Source organism: Cetorhinus maximus, chromosome 22 (genome assembly GCF_964194155.1).
Source record: "Cetorhinus maximus chromosome 22, sCetMax3.hap1.1, whole genome shotgun sequence".
Lineage (NCBI taxonomy): Eukaryota > Metazoa > Chordata > Chondrichthyes > Lamniformes > Cetorhinidae > Cetorhinus > Cetorhinus maximus.
The window spans coordinates 13,121,276-13,144,313 of NC_135900.1; the positions used below are offsets into that span (position 1 = coordinate 13,121,276).

The 23,038-nt window shown below is 39.9% G+C and overlaps 1 protein-coding gene across 12 annotated transcripts in view; it reads right to left on the bottom strand.

Annotated features, from left to right (window-relative positions):
• The window catches only part of usp15 (ubiquitin specific peptidase 15), a 120,516-nt gene that overhangs the window by 13,372 nt on the left and 84,106 nt on the right, over nt 1-23,038 (bottom strand). For 6 of the 12 annotated variants that reach the window (XM_078567828.1, XM_078567827.1, XM_078567825.1 and 3 more), the window contains 10 exons: nt 18,560-18,733; nt 17,209-17,367; nt 15,984-16,208; nt 13,598-13,681; nt 13,406-13,500; nt 11,082-11,273; nt 9,311-9,423; nt 5,487-5,765; nt 2,720-2,790; nt 1,100-1,215 (listed from right to left, as the gene is read on the bottom strand). In XM_078567828.1, coding sequence (XP_078423954.1) covers nt 1,100-1,215; nt 2,720-2,790; nt 5,487-5,765; nt 9,311-9,423; nt 11,082-11,273; nt 13,406-13,500; nt 13,598-13,681; nt 15,984-16,208; nt 17,209-17,367; nt 18,560-18,733 — 1,508 coding nt within the window. Of the gene's footprint in view, nt 1-1,099; nt 1,216-2,719; nt 2,791-5,486; nt 5,766-8,476; nt 8,529-9,310; nt 9,424-11,081; nt 11,274-13,405; nt 13,501-13,597; nt 14,139-15,983; nt 16,209-16,924; nt 17,055-17,208; nt 17,368-17,491; nt 17,590-18,559; nt 18,734-23,038 lie in introns of those variants that run through there. The other 6 variants (XR_013580169.1, XR_013580168.1, XM_078567824.1 and 3 more) reach the window with 5 other exon arrangements.

The following is a 23,038-nucleotide window of genomic DNA, read 5'->3' on the forward strand; positions in this document are numbered from 1 at the left end:
ACCTGGCTTATTGGTCAGAAAAGCAAAACCACATGAGTTCCAAGGGAAAGTGGCAAGTTGGATTCAAAATTGGCTCTGTGGCAAGAAGCAAATGGTAATGGTCGATGAGTGTTTTCATGATTGGAAGGCTGTTTCCAGTGGGGCTCTACAAGGCTCAGTACCAGGTTTTTGAGGCATATATCAATGATTTAGACTGAAATGTGGGGGGAATATTAAGAAGTTTACAGATGATACAAAAAATGGCAATGTAGTTGATATTGAGGGAAAAAAGCTGCTCTGTAGGAGGAAATCAATGGGCTGGTCAGAAAAGTAACAAATGAAATGCAATCTGTTGTGTGAAGTTATTCTTTTGGAGCGCAAACAGGGCAAAGGAAAATATAACAAATGGTAAGCTATTAAGTATAGCGGAGGAAAGGAATTAGAAGTGCAAGTACCCTGAAGGTAGCCGGATAGGGAGAAACGGCAGTTAAGGTGACATACAACATACTTTCCTTCATTAACCAAGGAATTTAGAATAAGAGCAGGGAGACAACGCTACAAATGTAAAACATTGGTTAGGCAGCAGCTAGAGTACTGTGTGTAATTCTGGTCACCACAGGGAGGATGTAATCGCACTAGAGAGGATATAGAGGAGATTTACAAGGCTGTGTCCAGGATTGGAAAATTTGAGGTATGGGAAAAGATTGGATAGGCTGAGGTTGTTTTCTTTGGCAGAGAGGAGGGGGAAGATTTAATTGATGTGTACAAAATCCTGAGAGGCCTAAGATAGAGTGGAATAGGAAGGGCCTATTTCCTTTAGCAGAGAGGTCAATTTCGAGGGCACACAGATTTAAATTAATTGGTAGAAAGATTAAGGGCAGTTGAGAAGATTTTCCACCCAGAGGATAGTGGGAATCTTAAACTCCCTGTCTCAGAGTGGGATTAGGTCAGATAGCTCTTTTTCAGCTGGGACAGACAAGACAAGCCCAAAGCCTTATGTACTGTAGATTTCTATGGTACTATGATAAGCTGACAATCATTATTAATAGAATTTAGCAATATCCTCAATTACATTGATTTAGAGTTTCAATTCTACCCAAAACAACTTAATATTACTCACCATGGGTCCTCTACACCCAGCTTCTCCTTAGTTGTAAAAAGTTCAATACAGTCTTTTAACTTTACAAACATTTTTTTCTGAGGCCTATATTCCATGCTTTCATGCTTCTCAAAATCCTAAATTAAAAAATACAAGAATCTCTTACTTCAGTTTGCAAAATTATAACAGAAAATGATTTAACCACTACAGTACAAAAATGCTCGCTCTATGCTTATGTTTACTAAATGATTGTTGCAATGTAGAAAAATATCAGTGAATGCATTCCTGAAAAGTACCTACAATTTCCCATATCATGCCTCACAGTAAAAGACATTTTTTTTAAATGAAGGACAGATGATTACATCATGACATGCACCATTTATTCTTTCATGGGATGTAGGCATCACTGGCAAAGCCAACATTTGCTGCATATCCCTAAGAACCCTTGTGACTTGCCAGGCCATTTCTGAGGGCAGTTAAGAGTCAACCACATTGCTATGGATCTGGAGTTACATATAGGCCAGACCAGGTAAGGATGGTAGATTTCCTTCCCTAAAGAGCAATAGTGAATCAGATGGGTTTTTACGACAATCAATGATATTTTCATGGTCACCATTACTGAGACTAGCTTTTATTGAACTGAATTTAAATTCTACCAGCTGCCTTAGTGGGATTTGAACCCATGTCTCCAGAGCATTAACCTGGGACTCTGGATTACTAGTCCTGTGACATTACCACCACGCCAGCATCTCCCCATTATTCTCCTGCTGAGGTGCAGCCATATTGTTTCAGCAACTTCCTATTCATATAGTGCCTTTAATTTCATAAAATGTTCCAAGGCTCTTAATGGGTGTTACAAAGTAAAATTTGATACCAAGCAACATAAGGATATATTTGGGCAGATTGCCAAAGACTTGGTCAAATAAATAGGCTTTATGGAGAGAGGCAGAGAGATTTAGAGATGTAGTTTGAGAGCTTTAGGGCCATGGCAGGTGAAGGCATGGCCACCAACGGTAGTGCAATTAAACTCAGGGGTCCGCTAGAGGAGCGCAGATACCTCACAGGGTTGTGTGGCTGGAAGAGATTCCAGAGGTAGGGAGGGCAAGGGCATGGAGAGATTTGAAATCAAAGATGGGAATTCTGAAATTGAGGCATTGCTTTAACCAGGAGCCAATGTAGGTCAGTGAGTTGTTAAGCAAACGCATTGACTGCAGGTGGGATGATGCTCAATAATTTCAGGATCCAGATCAATGACTGATTTATTTTTTTTAAAAAAAGAAAAATTATTCTGCGTCAGGAACAGCGTGAGACAGCTGATCTGTAGGGAGGACAGCTTTCTAAGTAACAACTTTACCTCATAAAATGGATTTGAATCTGTCACAGAAAGTAGCTGTTCTTGTGCAATTTTTTCTAGAGCCATTATCTTAAAGTTCAGTTTTGACACAGAAGCTACAATGTGGTTTGCATGTACAACTAAAGTTAACTACACTTAAATATGGAAGAACTCTTATTAGGGAAAAAAAGGATGTGACAACCATTCTAGGTGTCTTCTATTTTTAGTCATGCTATTTTTTTACCAAGTTAAAACAACTTAGCGCATTGTAACCGTTTATCCTCTTACATGTTCGGTACATATATTACCTCTGCTGCATTGTCATCAAAGCATCGCTTCTTTATTTCAGGATCCCAGTCTAATGCCAGATATGTTCGCTCTGCAGGTGAAAATAGATAGAAATGCTCTGAAAATCAACTCTTAGACACAACTCACTTGCAATACATATGAAAGGTATTTCTTAAATCAAGTCAGCTGAGGTGGCCTCATATAATAGCTGTATTCCATAACAGTTTGATGGCTCACTTGGTTAAGTAAGTGTGTAACTGAGTGTAACTGAAAGTCTCAGGCTTGATTCCCAGTCTGTGCCAGTAGCTTATCTCAGCTTGGCTGTGTGTAGGTACAATTCTTTTATCAATGCATCTAAATGTGAACTTTCATCAAATTAGTTAATAAACACTAAATAATTTGTTTGTAGCACATAACAGAAAGGCTCCACATACACAGATTTAGGCAGTGACAAATTAATAGGCTAAGGTCAATCTAATAACTCAGATGTATTATTCAGCTCTGAAAGCAGAGTAAAGCAACATGTCACCTTGTAAGTGATATTCATTCCAATTTTAGACAGTTGTCATTTATTTAATCTTGCAGCTCTTCCGTACTCAACTGTTGGGCGCCTTGTTAATATCAAGGGTTCTATTTCATTTGCTTCAGCATCTATTTCCTCAAATTAGGTTTAAACATCAGTCAATATAATTTGAATTTAGCACTTATTGCTATAAAGTGACTACCTGACATGTACCATGTATAATTACACCTGACCAAAACACGCATCATGATGGGGAACCAGGAACTGTTGTCAGAGATCAGAGGCTTTTTAAAAATTCATTCACGGGTTGTGGGCTTCGCTGGCTGGGCCAGCATTTATTGCCCATCCCCAATTGACCTTGAGAAAGTGGTGGTGAGCTACCTTCTTGAACCGCCGTAGTCCATATGGTGTAGGTATACCCACAGTGCTGCTAGGAAGGGAGTTCCAGGATTATGACCCAGTGACAGTGAAGGAACAGCGATATATTTTCAAGTCAGGATGGTGAGTGACTTTGAGGGAAACTTCCAGGTGGTGGTGTTCCCATCTATCTGCTGCCCTTGTCCTTCTAGATGGTAGTGGGTTTGGAAGGTGCTGTCTAAGGAGGCTTGGTGAATTCCTGCAGTGCATTTTGTAGATGGTATACACTGCTGCTGCATGTCAGTGGTGGAGGGAGTGAAGGTTTGTGGATGTGGTGCCAATCAAGCAGACTGCTTTGTCCTGGATGGTGTTGAGCTTCTTCAGTGTTGTGGGAGCTGCACTCATCCAGGGAAGTGGGCAGTATCCCATCACACTCCTGACTTGTGCCTTGTGGATGATGGACAGGCTTTGGGGAGTCAAGAGGTGAGTTACTTGTTGCAGGATTCCTAGCCTCTGACCTGCTCTTGTAGCCACAGTATTTATATGGCTAGTCCAGTTCAGTTTCTGGTCAATGGTAACCCCCATGATGCTGATAGTGGGGGATTCAGTGATGGTAATGCCATTGAACGTCAAGAGGCGATGGTTAGACTCTCTCTTGTTGGAGATGGTCATTGCCTGGCACTTGAGTGGCGTGAATGTTACTTGCTACTTGTCAGCCCAAGCCTGGATATTGTCCAGGTCTTGCTGCATTTGGACATGGACTGCTTCAGCATCTGAGGAGTCGCAAATGATGCTGAACATTGTGCAATCATCAGCAAACATCCCCACTTCTGACCTTACGATGGAAGGAGGTCATTGATGAAGCAGCTGAAGATGGTTGGGGCGAGGACATTACCCTGAGGAACTCCTGCAGGGCTTCTCAAAGCGCACTCAAGGATTCAACAATGTCAATGTGAAAGGCTTACTTTCATTTGCTAAAAAAGTTTGATTTTTGATTTTGTGTCAATGGTTTAACCTGGAAAAGCTCATCACATGCAGGAGCTAAAAGCTGAAACTAGCTCTTGGATGCAAAGCAGCAGAAGGTATATTTTTTACGCCCACAATTTCATTGTGCCAAATCATTCATGAAAGCAAGTGCTCCTTCAATTAAAACAAATGAGATTCCAATATTCTTTCATGGCCTCTTTGGTGCAGTTATCATCATAACAATGAACTTAGTTAAGGGAGATAACCCTGGTCAGTATTCCTTCACTCTGAACCAATTAGCTTTATTAAGTTGGGGTCATGGTTCAGTGAGTGAGTCACAGGTTTGATCTCTGTTGATCTCAGCAAAGTTCACCTCAGAATCCCATGGCTTGGGAAGGAAAGTTAAAAAAAAACACACCAGGATTTAGCTCCTGATTGATGTCCAGTGAGTTTTGCTGGAAACTGGCTGCAATGCTGCAGCCACTGTTTAGTACATGAGTGAAACATGAAAAAAGGCCACTTAGGCCAGGCATTACCTATTAGTACAGAAACAGAAATGAGTTTCTGTACATTCATCACACTTCCCACAGTCCTTCTAAATTCTCCTGCACTACAAATCCTGTTGCAGCTGCTGGGCTGGTGGAAGAAAGATGGCGTGCTTCACAAACATCTGAGTGCTGTAGTCAATGCCACTACAAAGCATAGTAGAGGCAGGCAATGATAGGGTGCAGTGCTTCCTGATTTCTGTTTCTCCAACCAGCAATCTCACTGACAGCTGACACAAGTAAGGAGGTTCCTGAGTAACAGCCAGGTGAGCTGAGGGATTTCAAGCATTATGCAGACTTGATGCATCTTTCTAACTAGCAGTAACAAGCAACTGAGCTGCCAGGTATACCGAGTGCACTATATGAAAAAGGGAGGGTTTCAACTTTAATATTTACCATCAAGTCTGATTTGTCTGCTGTCTTCAAATCGGATTTGCCTGTCGTCCTTGACGTAATTGATATCTGTATTTCCCAAATTATTGAACTGGAATGTAAAGAGCTGTTTTTTGTGTCCTTGGAAAAGCTGGCCTTTACAAGGGTCTTCAGTGCAGATGCCATTTTCAGAATCCTCATTATCTCCCCCAACAGAGTCCTCTGATTGGCTGTTCTCATTCTCAGAAGGAAGTTCTTGATCCTGACTGGACTCGTCATCTTGCTCATCTGTCTCCATTTCACCTGCTCCGAGGAAGAATTGATTGCAAAAATCATTGCCATTCACCAAGGTTTCATTCCAATGACCTGCCTTTTGCTTCAGAGCTTTATGTCCAGTCACCCCTTACTGAAGATAAGCTTTAACTTATCTTATTGTACAGTGGAGCTCTCAGCTATCAATGTCAAAGAGAAAGCCATGTTTTGTACAGGTAGAATTTAAAAAGGCTTGAAACTAAAAAATACCTTTCTCTGTAAGATGCATTTTGAAAGAAATGGAGATGGTGAAGGTAGTGAAGAAGGTAGAATTCTCCACTAAAGAATTCAGAAACTGCAAGGTTTGATCAGCAAGATGCTGGGGGGGGCTTACAACATTCCTCACTGTTGATTATCGACGATTAGTTTTCACTAAAGCTCCATTATAGTTGGCAGAAAGGTTTAACTAATATGATTAACCCCCATTTGGACAAATTACTTAGCTCGTTACAACAATTTTTTTTTTGAACAGAGCAGGTCAGTGCAGTTAAATTTCACAGATGCAGACAATTTGGCAAACTCAAATCATAAGCCTCCATCTAATAATTTGTCTGATGCCTATAGACATTTTCCCTCTGAATGGAAATGAGGGGGAATTCATTTTATATGAAGTACCTCAGTGGCCATCTGTACATGGTTCGGTATATGGGGGCTGATTAGAAATCTGTAGCTCATTCAGGTCATTTTGTTCTTTTAAAAATACAAGCTGTTGGAGCAGCAAACTGAAAGCTAATAAAATTCTTTTCTGACAATAGATTTAAAAAACTAAATTAAAGGATGAGTTGTCCATCAATAACTCTTTTTAAAATGAAGTTAATCATAATTGTTTCAACCATTTGTAAACATTTTTATTTAAATATGGGGCACCAGTGACATCAGGGAGAGGTAGCTTACAAAGGGAGCTAAGTCAACCAGTATTGGGGTGCTGAATTAACCTACACCATGTAATAATGAGATTACCAAATGTGTATCTCGTGTTATTATTTAGCTTCTACACATAGACTGTTTAAGTATGTCAATTAAAAATATGGCTTTTTATAATGCACACAAAATGCAAAGCAAGACACTATCTTGACACATATAAAGGAACAAGTGCAGATAAATGATTTTTAATTCCTTTGTTTCTACTTTATTTGATGTGTTTAAATCATTCTAAATAACAACAGGTTACTTCATATGACGGTGAACCACCTCAGTATCTCATGAAAAGAGCTTACTCATTATGAGCTATTATCTATACAGATTATGTCCAGATAGTCTGACAGGAGAGCCCATTTGATTTTGGTGATCTTGATAGGCAGCATCCAGCAACTGAAGGGTCACTTATGAAATGCTTTTAAGCTACTGACGTTGTGCAGGCGTGTTTATCGTGGATGTGTACATAGATTTCCAATCCCACTGTGTTTGTTTAAAATGGGAATTAATGCTTATGAAAGGGACAGAGCACACGTGTGAGAGGGAGGCGGAGAGGCGGAACACGTGCACAAATAGGAGAGCGCGTGCATGGATTGCGCGAGACAGGGATAGAAAGAGAGAGGCGGCACGTGTGAGAAACTGAGGGGGAGGGGCGGCGGCTGGGTGGCCGCTAGTGGGCCAAAGGCGGGGGTCGGGTAAATTTTTTTCTCTCAGAAGGTCATGAGCCTTTGGAATTCTCTTCCTTAAAGGGCGCTGGAAGTAGAGTGTTTGAATATTTTTATAGATTCTTGATAAGCAAGGGGGTGAAACTTAATTGGGGGTAGGCGGGAACGTGGTGTTGAGGTTACATTCAGATCAGCCATGACCTTATTGAATGCCAGAGTGGCTTGACGGTTTGAGTGGCCTACTCCTGCTCCTAATATGTATGTTCGTAGAGAAGAGAGAAAAAGAGAGTGAGGGACAGCAAGTCTATACTGTTCAATGCACAGGATGCAGGTGGAAGCTTGTGCATATTCGTGAGTCTTTAAAAGAAGTTGGAAGATTCGCCTAGCTTTGGCTAGAGGAGATCTCTTGAATTCGTCCCTCACTAGCCAGAAAAGGAAAGGTGCTAAAAATAGCTTTGGGCTGGTTCCTGGAGACTGAACTGTCCAGTTATGGGACAGAGTGAAGTGTAACCGTGGCAGGGGAAATTCTGGTCATTTTAAGAATTAATTGGGAAATCTTTTCCATAGTTTAGGGTATAAGTTACCTACTGAAATACTGTTTAGTCAATGTTGCTTTTAGTTTGTTTGTTACAGTAAAAGTGCTGAAACTTGAAGTTGTCATGACTGATATTTCAGTCATTCACTGAAAATTCATATATTTTTTTTAGAGTTATCGGTCTCTATGGGGATCGATACAAGTTCTCTCAAGGAGCCAACATAATCATAATGAGCCAAAAGTCTTCCAGTTGTACAGTAAAATTCTATGATTCGGAATTAAAGGGGGGAACTTAACTGGCAATAAAATATTCCAGTAGAACACCTCCATTTACCAAAGAAATATAACACATTTCTATCTGTGCGGAAACTAATGTCAAGAAACTCTGTACATCAACTCTGAAACAAACAGCAAAATGGCACAGCCCTGTTCTCAAGCTCTCACAGTGAACTTTAAACTTTTCTCAGAATGAAACAAGACAACATTCATTCAGCTTACCTACAATTATCAATATGACAAATTGCGTTTTTTAAAATGTGTTAGTCAATGCCAATAACTTAATTCTGAGTCTTAATTATTTCACTTGCCTGTAGATCTAATCAGCCTAAATAATCAGTCAGGGTTACACCATTTGACAGCCTAAATGGTACATGGACAAAAACAGAGCAGTATCAAACATGGGTAAAAGTTGTCTTCTTTTGTTGTAACATTTATTGGAGCATTGGGTGCTGTAAACTTTAGTATCTAATGCAGATTATAAAAAAAAAATCATACCAGGGTTCTAAATTATTCTTCATCTGAACAACAGTACTGCAAAACTTGACTATTCCAATGCATTCCTAGCCGACCTCCCATCTTTCACCTCAAAGTTAAGGTCATCCAAAGTTCTGCTGCCCATATCCTAACTTACACTAAGTTGCATTCACCTATCACCCTTGTGCTTGCTGGCCTGCATTGGCTCCTGGCGAAACAACACCTCGATTGCAAAATTTTCATCCTGGTTTTCCAATCCCTCCATGACCTCGTCCCTCTCCTATCTCTGATCTCTTTCAAACTCACCACCCTCTGAGATCTCTGCGTTCCTTGAATTCTGGTCTCCTGCACATCCTCGATTTGCATAGCTCCACCACTGTCAGGCATGCCTTCAGCTGCCAAGACCCTAAGCTCTACACCTCCCCTCCTAGAACCTCTGCATCTCTACCACTCTTTCCTCCTTTAAGGCACTCCGTAAAACCTACCTCTTTGACCAACCTTTTGGTCAGCTTCTCTAATATCTCCTATGAAGGACCTAGAGGTGTTTTACCACATTAAAGGCACTACATAAATGCAAGTTACTGTAACTTAAGCACAAATTTATTTCTTGCACGCAAGTACTATGACTAAATATTGACATTACCAAGTTAGAAACACTCGAGTCTTACTTGGAGATCCCTCCTCATGTACACCATTTTGCCCATTGCCATTGATACCAAGGTCTTTGGAAAAATGAAGGCTTTCTTCATCTTCATTTTCATTGAAGGTTCTAACATATCGGCTGGAATCAAAAAGCAGGAACCAAAAAAAGAGATATATCAGAAACTTTTTATTGACTACTGATTAATATGTACTTGAAAGAAATGCAAAAAAAAGACTTGAACTTAAGAATTGTTGCTGTATGATTCTCATGCAGAAGATTACGGTGCTGTAACTTTTCTATGGTTCTATTGTTCTGTATCCTTACGGCCCAAAGAAACCTCAATTCTTCAGTCTAGCACCATGATCAATTGCATTAATTCTTAAATTAACATCAATGCAACATTGTTTACAGCAATCATTCTGATAGAAATGGAATACCTTTGGTTAAATTGTGTTGGATGGTGGCAGCTGAGGTGCAGATAAATACCCACTAGGGAGAAAGACTACGATGACCCAAACTCATTTCACTAATACACAAAATGAAAGAAAAAATTGCTGGAAATTTGAAAAAAAAAGCACAAAATGCAGAAAAAGCTAAGCAGGTCAGGCAGCGTCTGTGGAGAAAACAGGCAAAGTAACATCTCAAGTGTGGGGTCTGAGTTCTGCTGAATTACTCACCATGGACAGCCATGTCTTTAGCTACCTAGGTCTTCAAGCCTGGATTTCAGCCTCCACCCCAAGCCCCTCTACCTCACTCCACCTTTAAGATGCTCCTTAAAACCTTCTGCTTTGACCAAGATTTTGGTCACCTGTCCCATTATCTCATGTGGCTGGTTGTGAAATGTTGTTTGATTATAGTCCTGTTAAGCACCTTGGGAAGTTTAAAGATGCGTTAAAGATGCAACAGAAATGCAAGTTTTTGTTTGTTGTTGCTGAAAGGTCCATAATGAAAACCTTAAATGTCTTTCCCCGTCACCCCCACAGATGCTGACTTTTCAGCTGAGTGTTGCTAGCACTTCTATTTCAAAAACAGCTATTTACTAGAGACAGGCCAAAAATATGCTCAAATCCAGTCCTAAAGGTAAAGTACAACAACATGCGTGCCATCGCAAGCTCCTACAAGTAGACACTCTAATAATCAAATGCCCTACTCTTGTCTCCTATGCTTGTGTGTGTTTTGCCGCATCAGGAGATCCACCTTTAACTCATCTACATGAACATGGTGCAGCCGGGAATGACGATTTCACGAGTGCAGAACCAGCAACTGGAATACATAGAGATGGCAGAGGATACATATTGATGCTACCAAACTTAAGTTTTCCTACAACAGTAACTACACTTCAAAAATTGGCTGTAGAATGCTTTGGGATGTCCAGAAGCTGTGAAAGGCACTACAGAAATGCAAATCTTTCTTTCCTTTTTACTCTCTGTAGAAGTTATATTGGTTTCTTTATCTAGCTAGGCGAGTGATTGCATTTGCTGGCAGCAATAGGACAATGTTCTGTGTAGGTCTGAGTGTTTATATTTGGCTGTTGTCCTTGGTTATTAAAACTCTGCCTCTAGCCAGAAAGTCATGTTTATTTATAGATTCAAGCAAGTCCATCACACCTTTCTGACAAAGGATAAACATGAACAAAAGTAACTTGTAAGTCAATCAATGCTCCATCTAAGTTGGTTTCATCACACTGCTCTTATCTTTAATCAATTGTAAGGAGCCAAACCAAACACCATGCGTTCTGACAGGATGAACATAAAAGATTTCAGAATAATGAGAATAATCAGTGACCAGATACTTACCACATTTTCATCAGTAATAGGTTATAAAGCTTTTCCTCAGTTATGTTTCTGGGCACAGATATCATAAAGGGTTGGCCAAACAAACACACGCTGCCATGGTGGCTATAGCTCGGCTGCCGATACTTCTCACGTAAATACACCGGAATCACTACAGTGTCTGTGTCATCTGTCCTACTGCCAGTTACTTCAAAACTACAGTAACAAAAAAAAAATGTTGCTACATTGTGCATTATCTTCCTAAAAAAAACAAAATCAGTTATTGGTCTTATAAAGTTCTAACGTTAATCACTGGAGGGGGTAAAGAACTGAAATGGCCCATATCATTCTCAATTGCGGCATGTGGTTAAACAAACGGACAGTTCATTGCTTGACAAAGCTATGTTACTTTAAATAAGATGAAATTAGTGAACAGAATTAAAAAAACTACTAACTCATTAAAATACCTTGAAATGACACCATTAGAGAACCCAAACAGCACATCAGCTGGGGGCAATGAAACATGAGGAATAACTGTCTTTTCACAGCAAATAGCTGCCCTTTTAACTTAAGGTTTGAATAAATCATAATTACTAGAATCAACCTTTCTACATTTCTACCATATTTTAGATAACTTCATTTAATCCTTTGATAATATTGAATTTAATTGGTATGTTTGAAGTCAAATAATTAATAAATTATCCTGAGTTTTAAAACATTGAACAAAAAATGAACAGTGGTGTTTGTGGCTTAGCAGCAACTGTTAGTTTGGTTCAGTTGGGTAATGCTCCTTCGCCTATAAGCCAGGGAATGTGGGTTCAAGCCCCACTCAAGGGGCTGGCACTTAAGTACAATACTGAAAAAATGCTGCATTGTTGGGGGTGCTGTCCTACGGATGAGAAGCTACAATCAAGGTCCTGTCTAGCTGTTCTGCTGGTTTAAGTGCACATCAAAAGATCATAAGGCACAGTTGAAGTGGAGGACAGTGTGTTCCTGGTATCTGGTCAACTTATCCTCCCTCCCCCTTAACAAACGCCCTTAAAACTGATCAACTTCTCGTTCATCTTTATTGCTTTACTTTGGATCTGGCTGTGTACAATAGATAGTCATGCTTGCATATAACTGTCACCTCACTAATGTAAGGAGAGCACCAAGAGACACGAGACCATGCAATATAAATGTAAGCCTTTCTTGCATCAATGTGCTGTCAAACTCCCTCTGGTGGAATATTCATGGCATTGTCTGCAAGCTGGTCTGAAAAATGTTAGAATGTCATGTAGATTCATAGATATTGTAAAATGATAGCAATTCTGTGATACTGTAATAATGAATTAAGTGTGTAATCAATGCAACAATAGGAAGATCTAAACTTGATTATAGCTTTGCTTACAACAGTGATGGCACTTGAAAGATACTTAAATTGGCTGTACTTCAAGCGCCTTAGGACGTCCTGAGCTTGTGAAAGGCGTTATGTAAATGCAATTTTTGAAAAAACACATTTTCCAATTTAAGTCCCTTGCAGAAGCCTCTCTTACATACAGGTGGACGTGTACTACTCTGGATGTGGCATTATCGGATACTTGAAGTATTTAAAAGCCAAGAGTAAAGGGCTCGGTGGAAAAAGGACTCCAAAGAGTTGGAGGCAAAGATACAGTAATTGTAGCATACCATGAATATGGAGCGGGTGCATATTTGTTGTTTAGTAATGATAGAAGACAGCCCTTCAGCTGAACAGTAAAAACAAGTTTCAACCAATCATAAAACCAGCTCATCACTCAAGAGCAGTGTGGCCATCTAACTGCAGTTCAATTATTAGTGAACAAATTTGATAATTACTTCAGAGCTTTGGGACATTCTACTATATTAAAAACAAGAAGTTGTTGTGCCAATTTCTTTGTCCATTGTTTTAGTGGGAGTGCTAATTTGTGTATAGCAATCCTGGAGGCTGGGGAAGGGAGGGCAGGGGAGGCAAGGTGAAACCAAGAGAAAGGGGAAGAGGTGAAAGATTGCATGCTGTGGCTACCTGCACCACAGTTTCTGCTTTGTGAAATGCACACTTTTGTATACAACTGCATCTGGAGTCCATCTGGCAAAAGTTCAAAGCATTAATATCAAATGCCAGATTTGAGTCTTCAAACGTGTTTAAAATAAATAAATAAATTAACAGCTGACTAGCGGGTTAGGCATCCAGATATTTACAGTGTAATTGCAGGGTTGTTCTCTTTCAGTTCAAGTATGTGCAGTCAAACAGTGCTAAACATATTTTGTTAAAGGCAAGATTTAAGCTTTGGGACAAACAACCCACGATGCTATACTAAGAGGAAGCTGGGAGTTACACAATTACTTACACAAAGATGTCATCTCTTTCCATGATGCTGCTCAGATTTTCATCCATAGAAAATATTCTATGGAATCGGTGATTATATATATCTGTGACAACCATCTGAATACAAAGCACAAGAAAATTATGTCAATATTCTGACAAAAGAAACAAAAAAAAAAATCAAATTGTTCAAAATTGGGATAGCTCAGAATCTTACTTTGTCTGCAGGGACATCTGATAAAGCAGACACTGCAGCACACAGATCTGAAATAATGCCGATTTTAGGAACAACTACTTTATACTAAAAGAAAGAAGAACTTCAGTTAAACAGTTATTTAAGTTATTGATATCAGCAAAAGTGCTTGTGTGAAATGCATGCAAGTGGAAGTTCAAGTGTAAAAACTACATAAACAAATTTCAGTCACCATAAAATAGCCCGGGTTATATCTACCCCCAATGAACTTGCTCCAAATGCAGTTACATTTTTTAATGCTTACAGTTTCCCTTGTAACGACTTCTCTTTTCCCCTGTACTATCACCACAGCACCTCCTAAAGCATCTATACTTGGCCCCCTCTCCTCCTGTTTATCTACATGTTGCTTCTTGGGGATGTTATCCACAGGTATGGATAACAACTTATGTCAACACCATAGGCACTTCCTTGAGACATGATTATTCCAAAGCATTCCTTGCTGGTCATTCATCCTCCTCGTGGACTGGGTATATGTGCCTTTCACACAAGTTCTGCTTCAATCTCTCTGAAGGTGGATAGAGCAAACATTTGATGAGACGAAGCTAAGAATAGATTGTTATGCCACTTTATTTCACAACAAGGAGAATGCACAGAGGTGGCAGTAATGATTAGACTCGTAATTATAACAATACAACTTATTTTGGCATAATACAAAGAACGTCATGTTACCCCCACAGTGGGCTCTTGTGTATGACTTAAGAGGGCTTATAAATATCATAGGAACAGGAGGGAGTTATTTAGTTCCTTGAACCTGTTCCGCCTCTACCAATTAATAAGATTATGGCTGATCTGCAACTAACTGCAAGAAGCACCTTTGCTCCATATCTTTCAACACTTTTAAGAACATAAGAACTAGGAGCAGGAGTAGGCAATTCAGCCCCTTGAGCCTGCCCCGCCATTTAATACGATCATGGCTGATCTAATTTTGGCCTCAACTCCAATTTCCCGCCCTCTCCCCATAACCTTTCAACTCATTACTAATTAAAAATCTGTCTATCTCCTCCTTAAATTTATTCAGCATTCCAGCATCCACTGCACTCTGAGGTAATGAATTCCACAGATTCACGACCCTTTGAGAAAAGTAATTCCTCCTCATCTCTGATTTAAATCTACTACTCCTTAGCCTAAAACTATGGCCTCTCGTTCTAGAATGCCCTATGAAAAGGGAAACATCCACTCCACGTCTACTTTGTCTATCCCCTTTGGCATCTTATATACCTCAATTAAATCTCCTCTCATCCTTCTAAACTCTAGTGAGTATAGGCCTAAACTGCTCAATCTCTCCTTGTAAGACAAGCCCCACATCTCTGGAATCAATCTAGTGAACCTCCTCTGAACTGCCTCCAATGCAACTACATCCTTCCTCAAGTAAGGGGACCAAAACTGTGCACAGTACTCCAGGTAAGGTCTCACCAATGCCTTGTACAGTTGCAACAACACTTCCCTATTTTTATACTCTATTCCATATAAATGCCAAAATTCCATTTGCCTTCCTTATTACCTGCTGTACCTGCATACTAGCTTTCAGCGATTCATGCACGAGGACACCCAGATCCCTCTGCACTTAAGCATTTGACGAACAAAACTCTATAAATTTCAGTTTTCAAATTAATTGATCTAGTATCAATTGCCATTTGCCAAAGAGAGTTCCAAACTTCTACCACCATTTGTATGTAGAATTATTTCCTGAAAGGCCAGGCTCTAATATTTAGACCATGCTGCCTAGTCTCAAACTTCCCAACTACTCCAATATTTCTCACATTTTGCCTTTGTGAAAGCCGCTATAGCTTTCTCTTTAACAAAACTAATTCTTCTGGTAGCTATCTGTGCCTATCGGTCTGCTTTTTTGTTAACAGACAGAAAAAGGATTAAAGGCTTTTTAATACAATGGTTTTGAAGTGTTCAGTGAATACAGAGACAAACTAATAAATTGGATTATTGTGAGAAATCCTCATCAAAGCTAGTGCACTACCTATTGTCTCAGACACCCCACTTTCTTTGCTTTACCATTAATGACAGAATGCTCCATCTCTTCTCTCTGGAATCAAACCTAACCTGCCTCTGTGCTTCTCTGCCTTCAAACCCCAACTTTTTGACCTTTACTTCTATTCTGAATAATTTATCTCATCAAATGTGGCCTGAAGCCCATTCATCTCATCTGACTTCTCTGTCAAGGGCTTCAGAACATCTTATACATCGGAAATAGTACATAAATACAAGCTGTTATTGAATCTGGTGTTTGGACTGATGACTACTTTCTGTATTAAAAAATGTAATCACAACAATGACTAAAAAGCTGCCAAACCCATTCTCCAGTACAATTGGGAGAGTTAAACCATGCTTCTCATACCTGCATTGGCTTGGTGAGTGGTTCCATTCTGACGAGGAAAACCTCCAAAGTGCGTTCTTTTTTCAAGGGCAAAGGAAGTGTTAAGTAACAAAATGGGTCAAATGTCACAGAAACCTTCGAACATTCAGGGCAAACAAGAGTAGATTTAAAAAGACCATGGAAAATATCAACAATGATAGAATCATTCCGTTTCCTGTGATTTTCCCATGCCTCCTTGGCAACCACCTTCAAAAAAGAAAACAAAATGAGACAGGTTTCAGAGGACAAAGTGCCACTTACTCATCTATAATTGACTACTTGACAATGATCATTTCCCTCTGACCAAAAATACTTAAAGCTGGGGCTCTTTCTATATTACACAGAATTTACAACACAGAAACAAGTTATGCAGCCCTACTGGTTTATGTTCCAGACGAACCTCCTCCCACCCTACTCCATCTAATCCTATCAGCACAATCTCCTACTCCTTTTTTTAAATTTCTTTTAATTATCCAGCTTCACTTAAATACATCCATGAAAGAAAGAAGTTTTTGTTTCACGGAATTTCTCAAAATTACCCTGGCTTCACATGCATCGCAAGTTCCATTCATTACTCTCAACATTTCGGCATTTAATTGCACAATTTCAGCAGTCATAGTGACTGATGCCAGACAGCAAGAATCTTTGGATTGTATCAGAAATATGATTTGGACAGCAAAACGATATGGGTGACCTGAAACATACACCTCTGTTTCATGATAATTCATGCCGTTAATTGCCCAGGACATGTGAATAAAAATTGATAAAACATGCAAATAGGATCATTTGGGGGAGGAGGTAGAAGGGATCGAACAACCATTAATATAAAATACTTTTAACTTTTTCAAACGCTTTATTTAATCTCCTACCTGCAAGGAGGCAGAACTACATTTAACAATTGTTGAATCTTGCTGGGAACCTACCATTCGCTTAGCCAAAAGAAAGCCATTCTGCTGACATGCGTTTTGGGTCTGTTAACGAAAAGCTCTCACTGTGGGATCAGAGGCTAACTAGTCCGAGTTGGCACTGATGCTTTACCATCACTTTGGAGCCCTAAACACCAATTTTAACAATGAAGTGAATGGGGAAGGAGAATATTTCACATTGAAAGCACTTCTCCAGAGAACACAGTTCACCTTCAACAACAATATAAGCATTAACCGTAGCTCCTCCCTAAATCATGAAGAAAAATTGTAACTGGTTGTACCTCATCAGGTCGCCCTTCTGCATCTTTGAGTTGAATGTATGGTTTTTTTCTAATCCTATTCAAATCTTCATGTAAGCCATCAAGAAGAAAAGCAAGCAATTCTTGAGAGTCCTGTTGCTGGTAGCCAGAAAACTGAGGAGCAAAGCGACCCACTTGCGTCTAAAACAAGGGAACAAATATAAACTGTTAACCATCCAATTATAATGTCCCCACAAAAGTGAAAAATTTCAGCAAGAACTTAAATAGAAACAGGAGGAGTACTGTCAACATTAGTCCCACATACTTGTCATAAAATGAAATACCAAGTGCACATGGATCACAAAAGGCTGAACTAACTGCTGTGAACTCCAATGTTGAACAGATGCTGGGATATCAAGAAAACTGAAATCAGAAAAAGAACAGAAAAGATATCTGTGTGGGCTCGAGCTGCTAACAGTTCCATTTCCCTCCCTTTTTACAATACCATTTTACCTTATCCGATGTAGCTCATGATGAGCAGGAACTAACAGAACAGAGCATCACTGTACGAGCTCTTGCCATTTTGTGTTTTAAGCTGTAATGGTGGATTGTTCTGTTGTAACTAATTAAGACATCTGCCACTGAGGCAAAGAACCCTAATCTGACATTGCCTTTCAATAATCAGGCCAAATATCAGGGTGTCTTTGGGTTCAGATGCAATGCTTGACCCCCAGATAAGAGAGGAGATCCCTTGATTAAGAGAAACTCAATTTGCAGTGCCCAGTAAGGAGGTACAAAGGTCATTTTTGTTCAATGTTTTGAGGTACTTGAGATCAGGAGAAACATATGCAGAAAATCTGCGTTGAGGAAAAGAGACATTCTGGTTGTGATACTGACATGGTCACAACTGTTGGTCAGAAATACAGGAATTGATGGTTATTCAGAGAGGCAAACAGCCCATCTTTGGAGGCCCCCCAACTCCTGACAATAACTTGTGAATAATGCAGAAGGCATTCCACATGTACAGGTGTATTTTCTGAGCCCAAGGCACACATGGTAAGTCTCAGCCTCATGTTTGAACATTTTACCCCACTGCACACATGAAATTTGTAGCATTTTGCAGTGTCCAAAGCCTTTGGTATAGATTGATGTAGACAACTACATCAGGTGTTTGGTCTGTCTTGATGTAGTACTGTACATTCTGTTCAAGGGGCTTATAGTACAACCACAGCCCCGTTTGGGTATACACTTTATATTGTGCATGAACAAAATTTTTTTGCCTTAGACCTGGACACTTGTAAAACAATCTGCATTAAACTTTCCATCCAGCTATATCAAAGGGTTAAATACAAATGGCTACAGTCAAGTCTTTATTTCATGTTTTAATACATACCTTAAATGCCCTTGGTGTAACATAGCTATATTTTCCTGACCACATCTGCTTGATGAGATCTGCATAAGCATTAGCTATTTCTCCTTTCATTCCTAGTAGGTTGTCATGATTTAACTCATCCAGGTACTCACCAGACAGAAAGTATTCTGTCAGTGGCGGGGTATTACTTAAACACTAAAAAAAAATCAAAGGTAAAAGATAAGCTTATGTAAATTAACAAATAAATTTATCTCAACAGGCTTACCAATTAGTTACCCTGAACTTCTGTAAGTTAGTCCACAATGCAGCTGGGTCAGCTCTGGCTGTGTGGCAAAAAAGTGCTTGTACTCCTGTCAATGTAAGGAGTTGGATGACTAATAAGCAGTGAAAATAACAGCACACCTAGTTTTTAAGTAGTGTGTTGAGATGTCAACTGAGCACCTGTCCAGAGTCAGAAAAGCATACACTAAATGGATGAGAGCATGAATTTGAGCTGGTTCTAATTTTAGTTACCAAGGAGAGCTTGTAGTTGAGGAGTAAGTGGGGGAAGGGGGCAGGGCAAGGACAAATCCATGGTGGAATTCAGAGAGATAAGAAGTGTCTGGAGCAGAAGGAAAAGTCATTACTGGGGTTGTTCTGGCTATGATTGGAGATAAAAGCAACAACAGTGCGTGAGGTAATTTTTCAATCTCTGGACAAACTACTATACTATTGTGCAGTGATCTATCTCAACTTGCAACTGAGAACCCCTGTAAACAAAACCAATAAAGACAGGTAAATCACGATTTTCAATCAAGAGTTTAATTCACATTTACAAATATTGAATACTCTAGGCTTTCTTAATTGTTCTCCAAAGAGTAAACAGCAGTGCTAACAAGTCAACAGATGCAACACGTACAGTGGAAATTAAAAGCACAACTGATAATTCTATTCATTGCGAAACAGTTACCATATCAACCAGGTTTAAAGAGACGTTAAATCCTATAAGGTGAAGTTACTTATTGCATTTATCTGTTCTCTTCGTTTGATTACTGTAAATACAGCTCTGATGTTTCTTGATAAACCAGATGGTCTAGGTAACTGAACAAAGTAAATTGCTGGAGGAAAGATTTAACTCAGTGAAGGGCGAAGAAAGCAAAAGCCTTATCACTTGAGATTAGTTCCCCTTTAGTAACTCCTTCTGATGGAACAACGGACAATGAGACAGTTCAACTTAACAACCAATGTATTAGACTTCGGTCAAACTGGCAAGCTCACCCACGAGATCTATAATAAAACATGGCTTTGCAGGAAGACGGGTTCTTATTTAACATGGAAAGAAAAAGCCACTAAGCCAACAACCCATCAGAAATAAGAACAGAAATTGTTGGGAAAGATACAAGTCAGTCAACATCTGTAAAGAGAAAGGATTCGTTATGGTTTCAGAGTTGATCCTTTGTGAGAAGTGTAAACCTGAAAGCTAAACATAAGAGTTAGCCATGTTCACGTTTGCCAAAGAAAGCTAAACATTCTGCATTTTGTGTATTCTTTAAAAACATTGGTAAGAAGTGAAAACTATTGCTTGATAAGAGTCCTCAGTGAGATAATTAATGAGGTATTTTTTAAAATGGAGGTTAAAAGGTAGGCAGGAGAAACAGGTTTAAAAAAAGAGGCGTTCACAAAGGTGTGAAATTACAAAAATCAGTGTACAGTCAGGGAGTTGTAGAATGCCTCGGTCAAAGAAAGATTTTTTTTCTGAAGCTTGGATGAGCTTGATGGGTGAGGGCAAGGTGAAAAGGTCAAAGTTAGAATGAAAACAGGTCACTTGATGAGCTGAGATAAGGTCGGGATCAGACTTGAAGTCTGAACAAAACCGTCCGTCATCCAATTTACAATTGGCCTTCCAAAGTGGACAAGATTGTCCATCCTTAATTTTCTTCAAGAAGGTGGAGGTGAGCTTCCTTCTTTAACTGCTGCAAGTCCTAATGATGAAGGTATTCTAGTAGATTAATCAAAGCACAGGTAAATTGCTATCTTGTATGGAATGAGTATTTGGAACCCTGGGGTAAGGGATGAATGCATAAGATGAGCCTTATGCATCCTTTTTATTGCATGGAAAGATGTGAACAGAATTTGTCAAGGGCAAATCTTGTTAACTAACTTGGGAGTTTTTTGATGAGGTAACAAAGAGGTTTGATGAGGATTAATGCTTGTGATGTGGTGTACATGGACTTCCAAAAGGCATTTAATAAAATACAAACAGGCCTGTGAACAAAGTTAGAGCTTATGGAATTTAAGGATAGTAGCAACATGGATATGAAATTGGCTGAGTGACAGGAAACAGAGTGAACAGCTGGTTATTAGATTTGAGGAAGGTTTGTAATGGAGTTCCCCAGGCATCGGTGTTAGGACCCCTGCTCTCCCTGATATATAATAATGAACTAGACTTATGTATTGGTCATAATTTCAAAATTTGCAGATGACATAAAACTTGGAAGTATGTGAGTTGTGTAGAGTAGAATATTAAATTGCAAAAGGAAGACAGGTTGGTGGAATGGACTGACAAGTGTCAGGTGAAATTTAATACAGAGAAATGTGAAGTGATTGATTTTGGTAGGAAGAACGCAGAGATACAATATCAAATAAAGGGTACTATACAAACGGGGATGCAGGAGCAAAGGGACTTAGGTGCATATGTGCACAAATCACTGAAGGTGGCAGACCAGTTTGAGAAGATTGTTAATAAAGTATACAGGATCCTGGGCTTTATCAATAGGGGCAGACAGTACAAAAGCAAGGAAGCGATGACAAAGCTATATGAAACACTGATTCGGCCTCAATTGGAGCACTGTGCCCAGTTCTGGTTAACACACTTTAGGAAGGATGTGAAGGCTTTAGAGAGGGTGCAGAAAGGATTCATGAGAATGATTCCAGGGGTGAAGAATATCAGTTATGTAGATAGATTGGAGAAGTCATAATTGTTCTCCTTAGGAGGAGGTTGAAAGGAGATTTGATAAAGGTGTTCAAAATCACGAGGGATCTGGACAGAGTAGATAGGGAGAAATTGTTCCCAAGGGGGGAGGAATCAAGAATCATAGGAACAGGACTAGGCTAATCAGCCCGTCGAGCCTGCTCCGCCAGTCAATTAGGTCATGGCTGATATCTACCTCAATGCCACTTTCCCGCACTCTCTCCATATTCCATGATGTCATTAGTATTCAGGAATCTAACGATATCTGTTTTGAACATGTTCAGTGATTAAGCTTCCACAGCCCTCTGAGGTAGAGAATTCTAAAGATTCAATGCCTCATCTTAGTCTTAAATGGACTACCCTTTATCCTGAGGTTATGTCCCCTGGTTTTAGACTCACCAGCCAGGGGAAATATCTCATCAACATCTACCCTGTGATGCTCTGTAAGAATTTTGCAACTTTCAATTCGGTCACCCCTCATTCTTCGAAACTCTAGGGAATACAGACCCAGTCTCCTCAATCTCTACTCACAAAACAATCCCGAGATCCCAGGGATTAATCTTGTGAATCTCCATTGCACTCCCTCTATGGAAAGTATATCCCTTCTTAGATAAGGGGACCAAAACTGTACACAATACTCCAGGTGAAGTCTCAGCAAGGATCTATACAACTGCAGCAAGACATATTAATTCCTGCATTCAAATCCCATTACGATGAAGGCCAACACACCATTTGCCTTTCTAATTTTCTTTTATTCATTCACGGGATGTGGTCATCGCTGCCTAGGCTAGCATTTATTGCCCAGCCCTAATTGCCCTTGAGAAGGTGGTGGTGAGCTGCCTTCTTGAAACGCTGCAGTTCATGTGTGCAGGTGCCCCCAGTGCTATTAGGGATGAAGTTCCAGGATTTTGACCCAGTGACAGTGAAGGAATGGTGATATATTTTCAAGTCAGGATGATGAGTGGCTTACAGGGGAACTTCCAGGTTGTGATGTTCCCATGTGTCTGCTGCCCTTGTCCTTCTAGGTGGTAGTAGTCATGAGTTTGGAAGGTGCTAAGGAGCCTTGGTGAGTTCCTGCAGTGCATCTTGTAGATGGTACACACTGCTGCCACTGTGCATCGGTAGTGGAGGGTGAGAGTGTTTGTGGACGGGGTGCCAATCGAGCGGGCTGCTTTGTCCTTGAGCGTTGTTGGAACTGCACTCATCCAGGCAAGTGGAGAGTATTCCATCGCACTCATGACTTATGCCTTGTAGATAGTGGACCGGCTTTGCTTGGTGGGCAGGCAAGCGACAATTGCTTGCTGCATCTGCATGCTAACGTTTAGTGACTCACGAGCAAGGGCACCCAGGTCCCTTTGGACATCCGCACCTCCCAACTTCTCACCATTTAAGAACTATTCCACCTTTCTGTTTTTTTCTACCAATGTGAATAATTTCACACATTATATTTCATCTGCCATGTTCTAGCCCATTCACTTAGCCTGTCCAACTCCTCTGGAAGCCTCCTTGCATCCTCCTCAGAACTTATGCTCCTACCATTTCACATCATC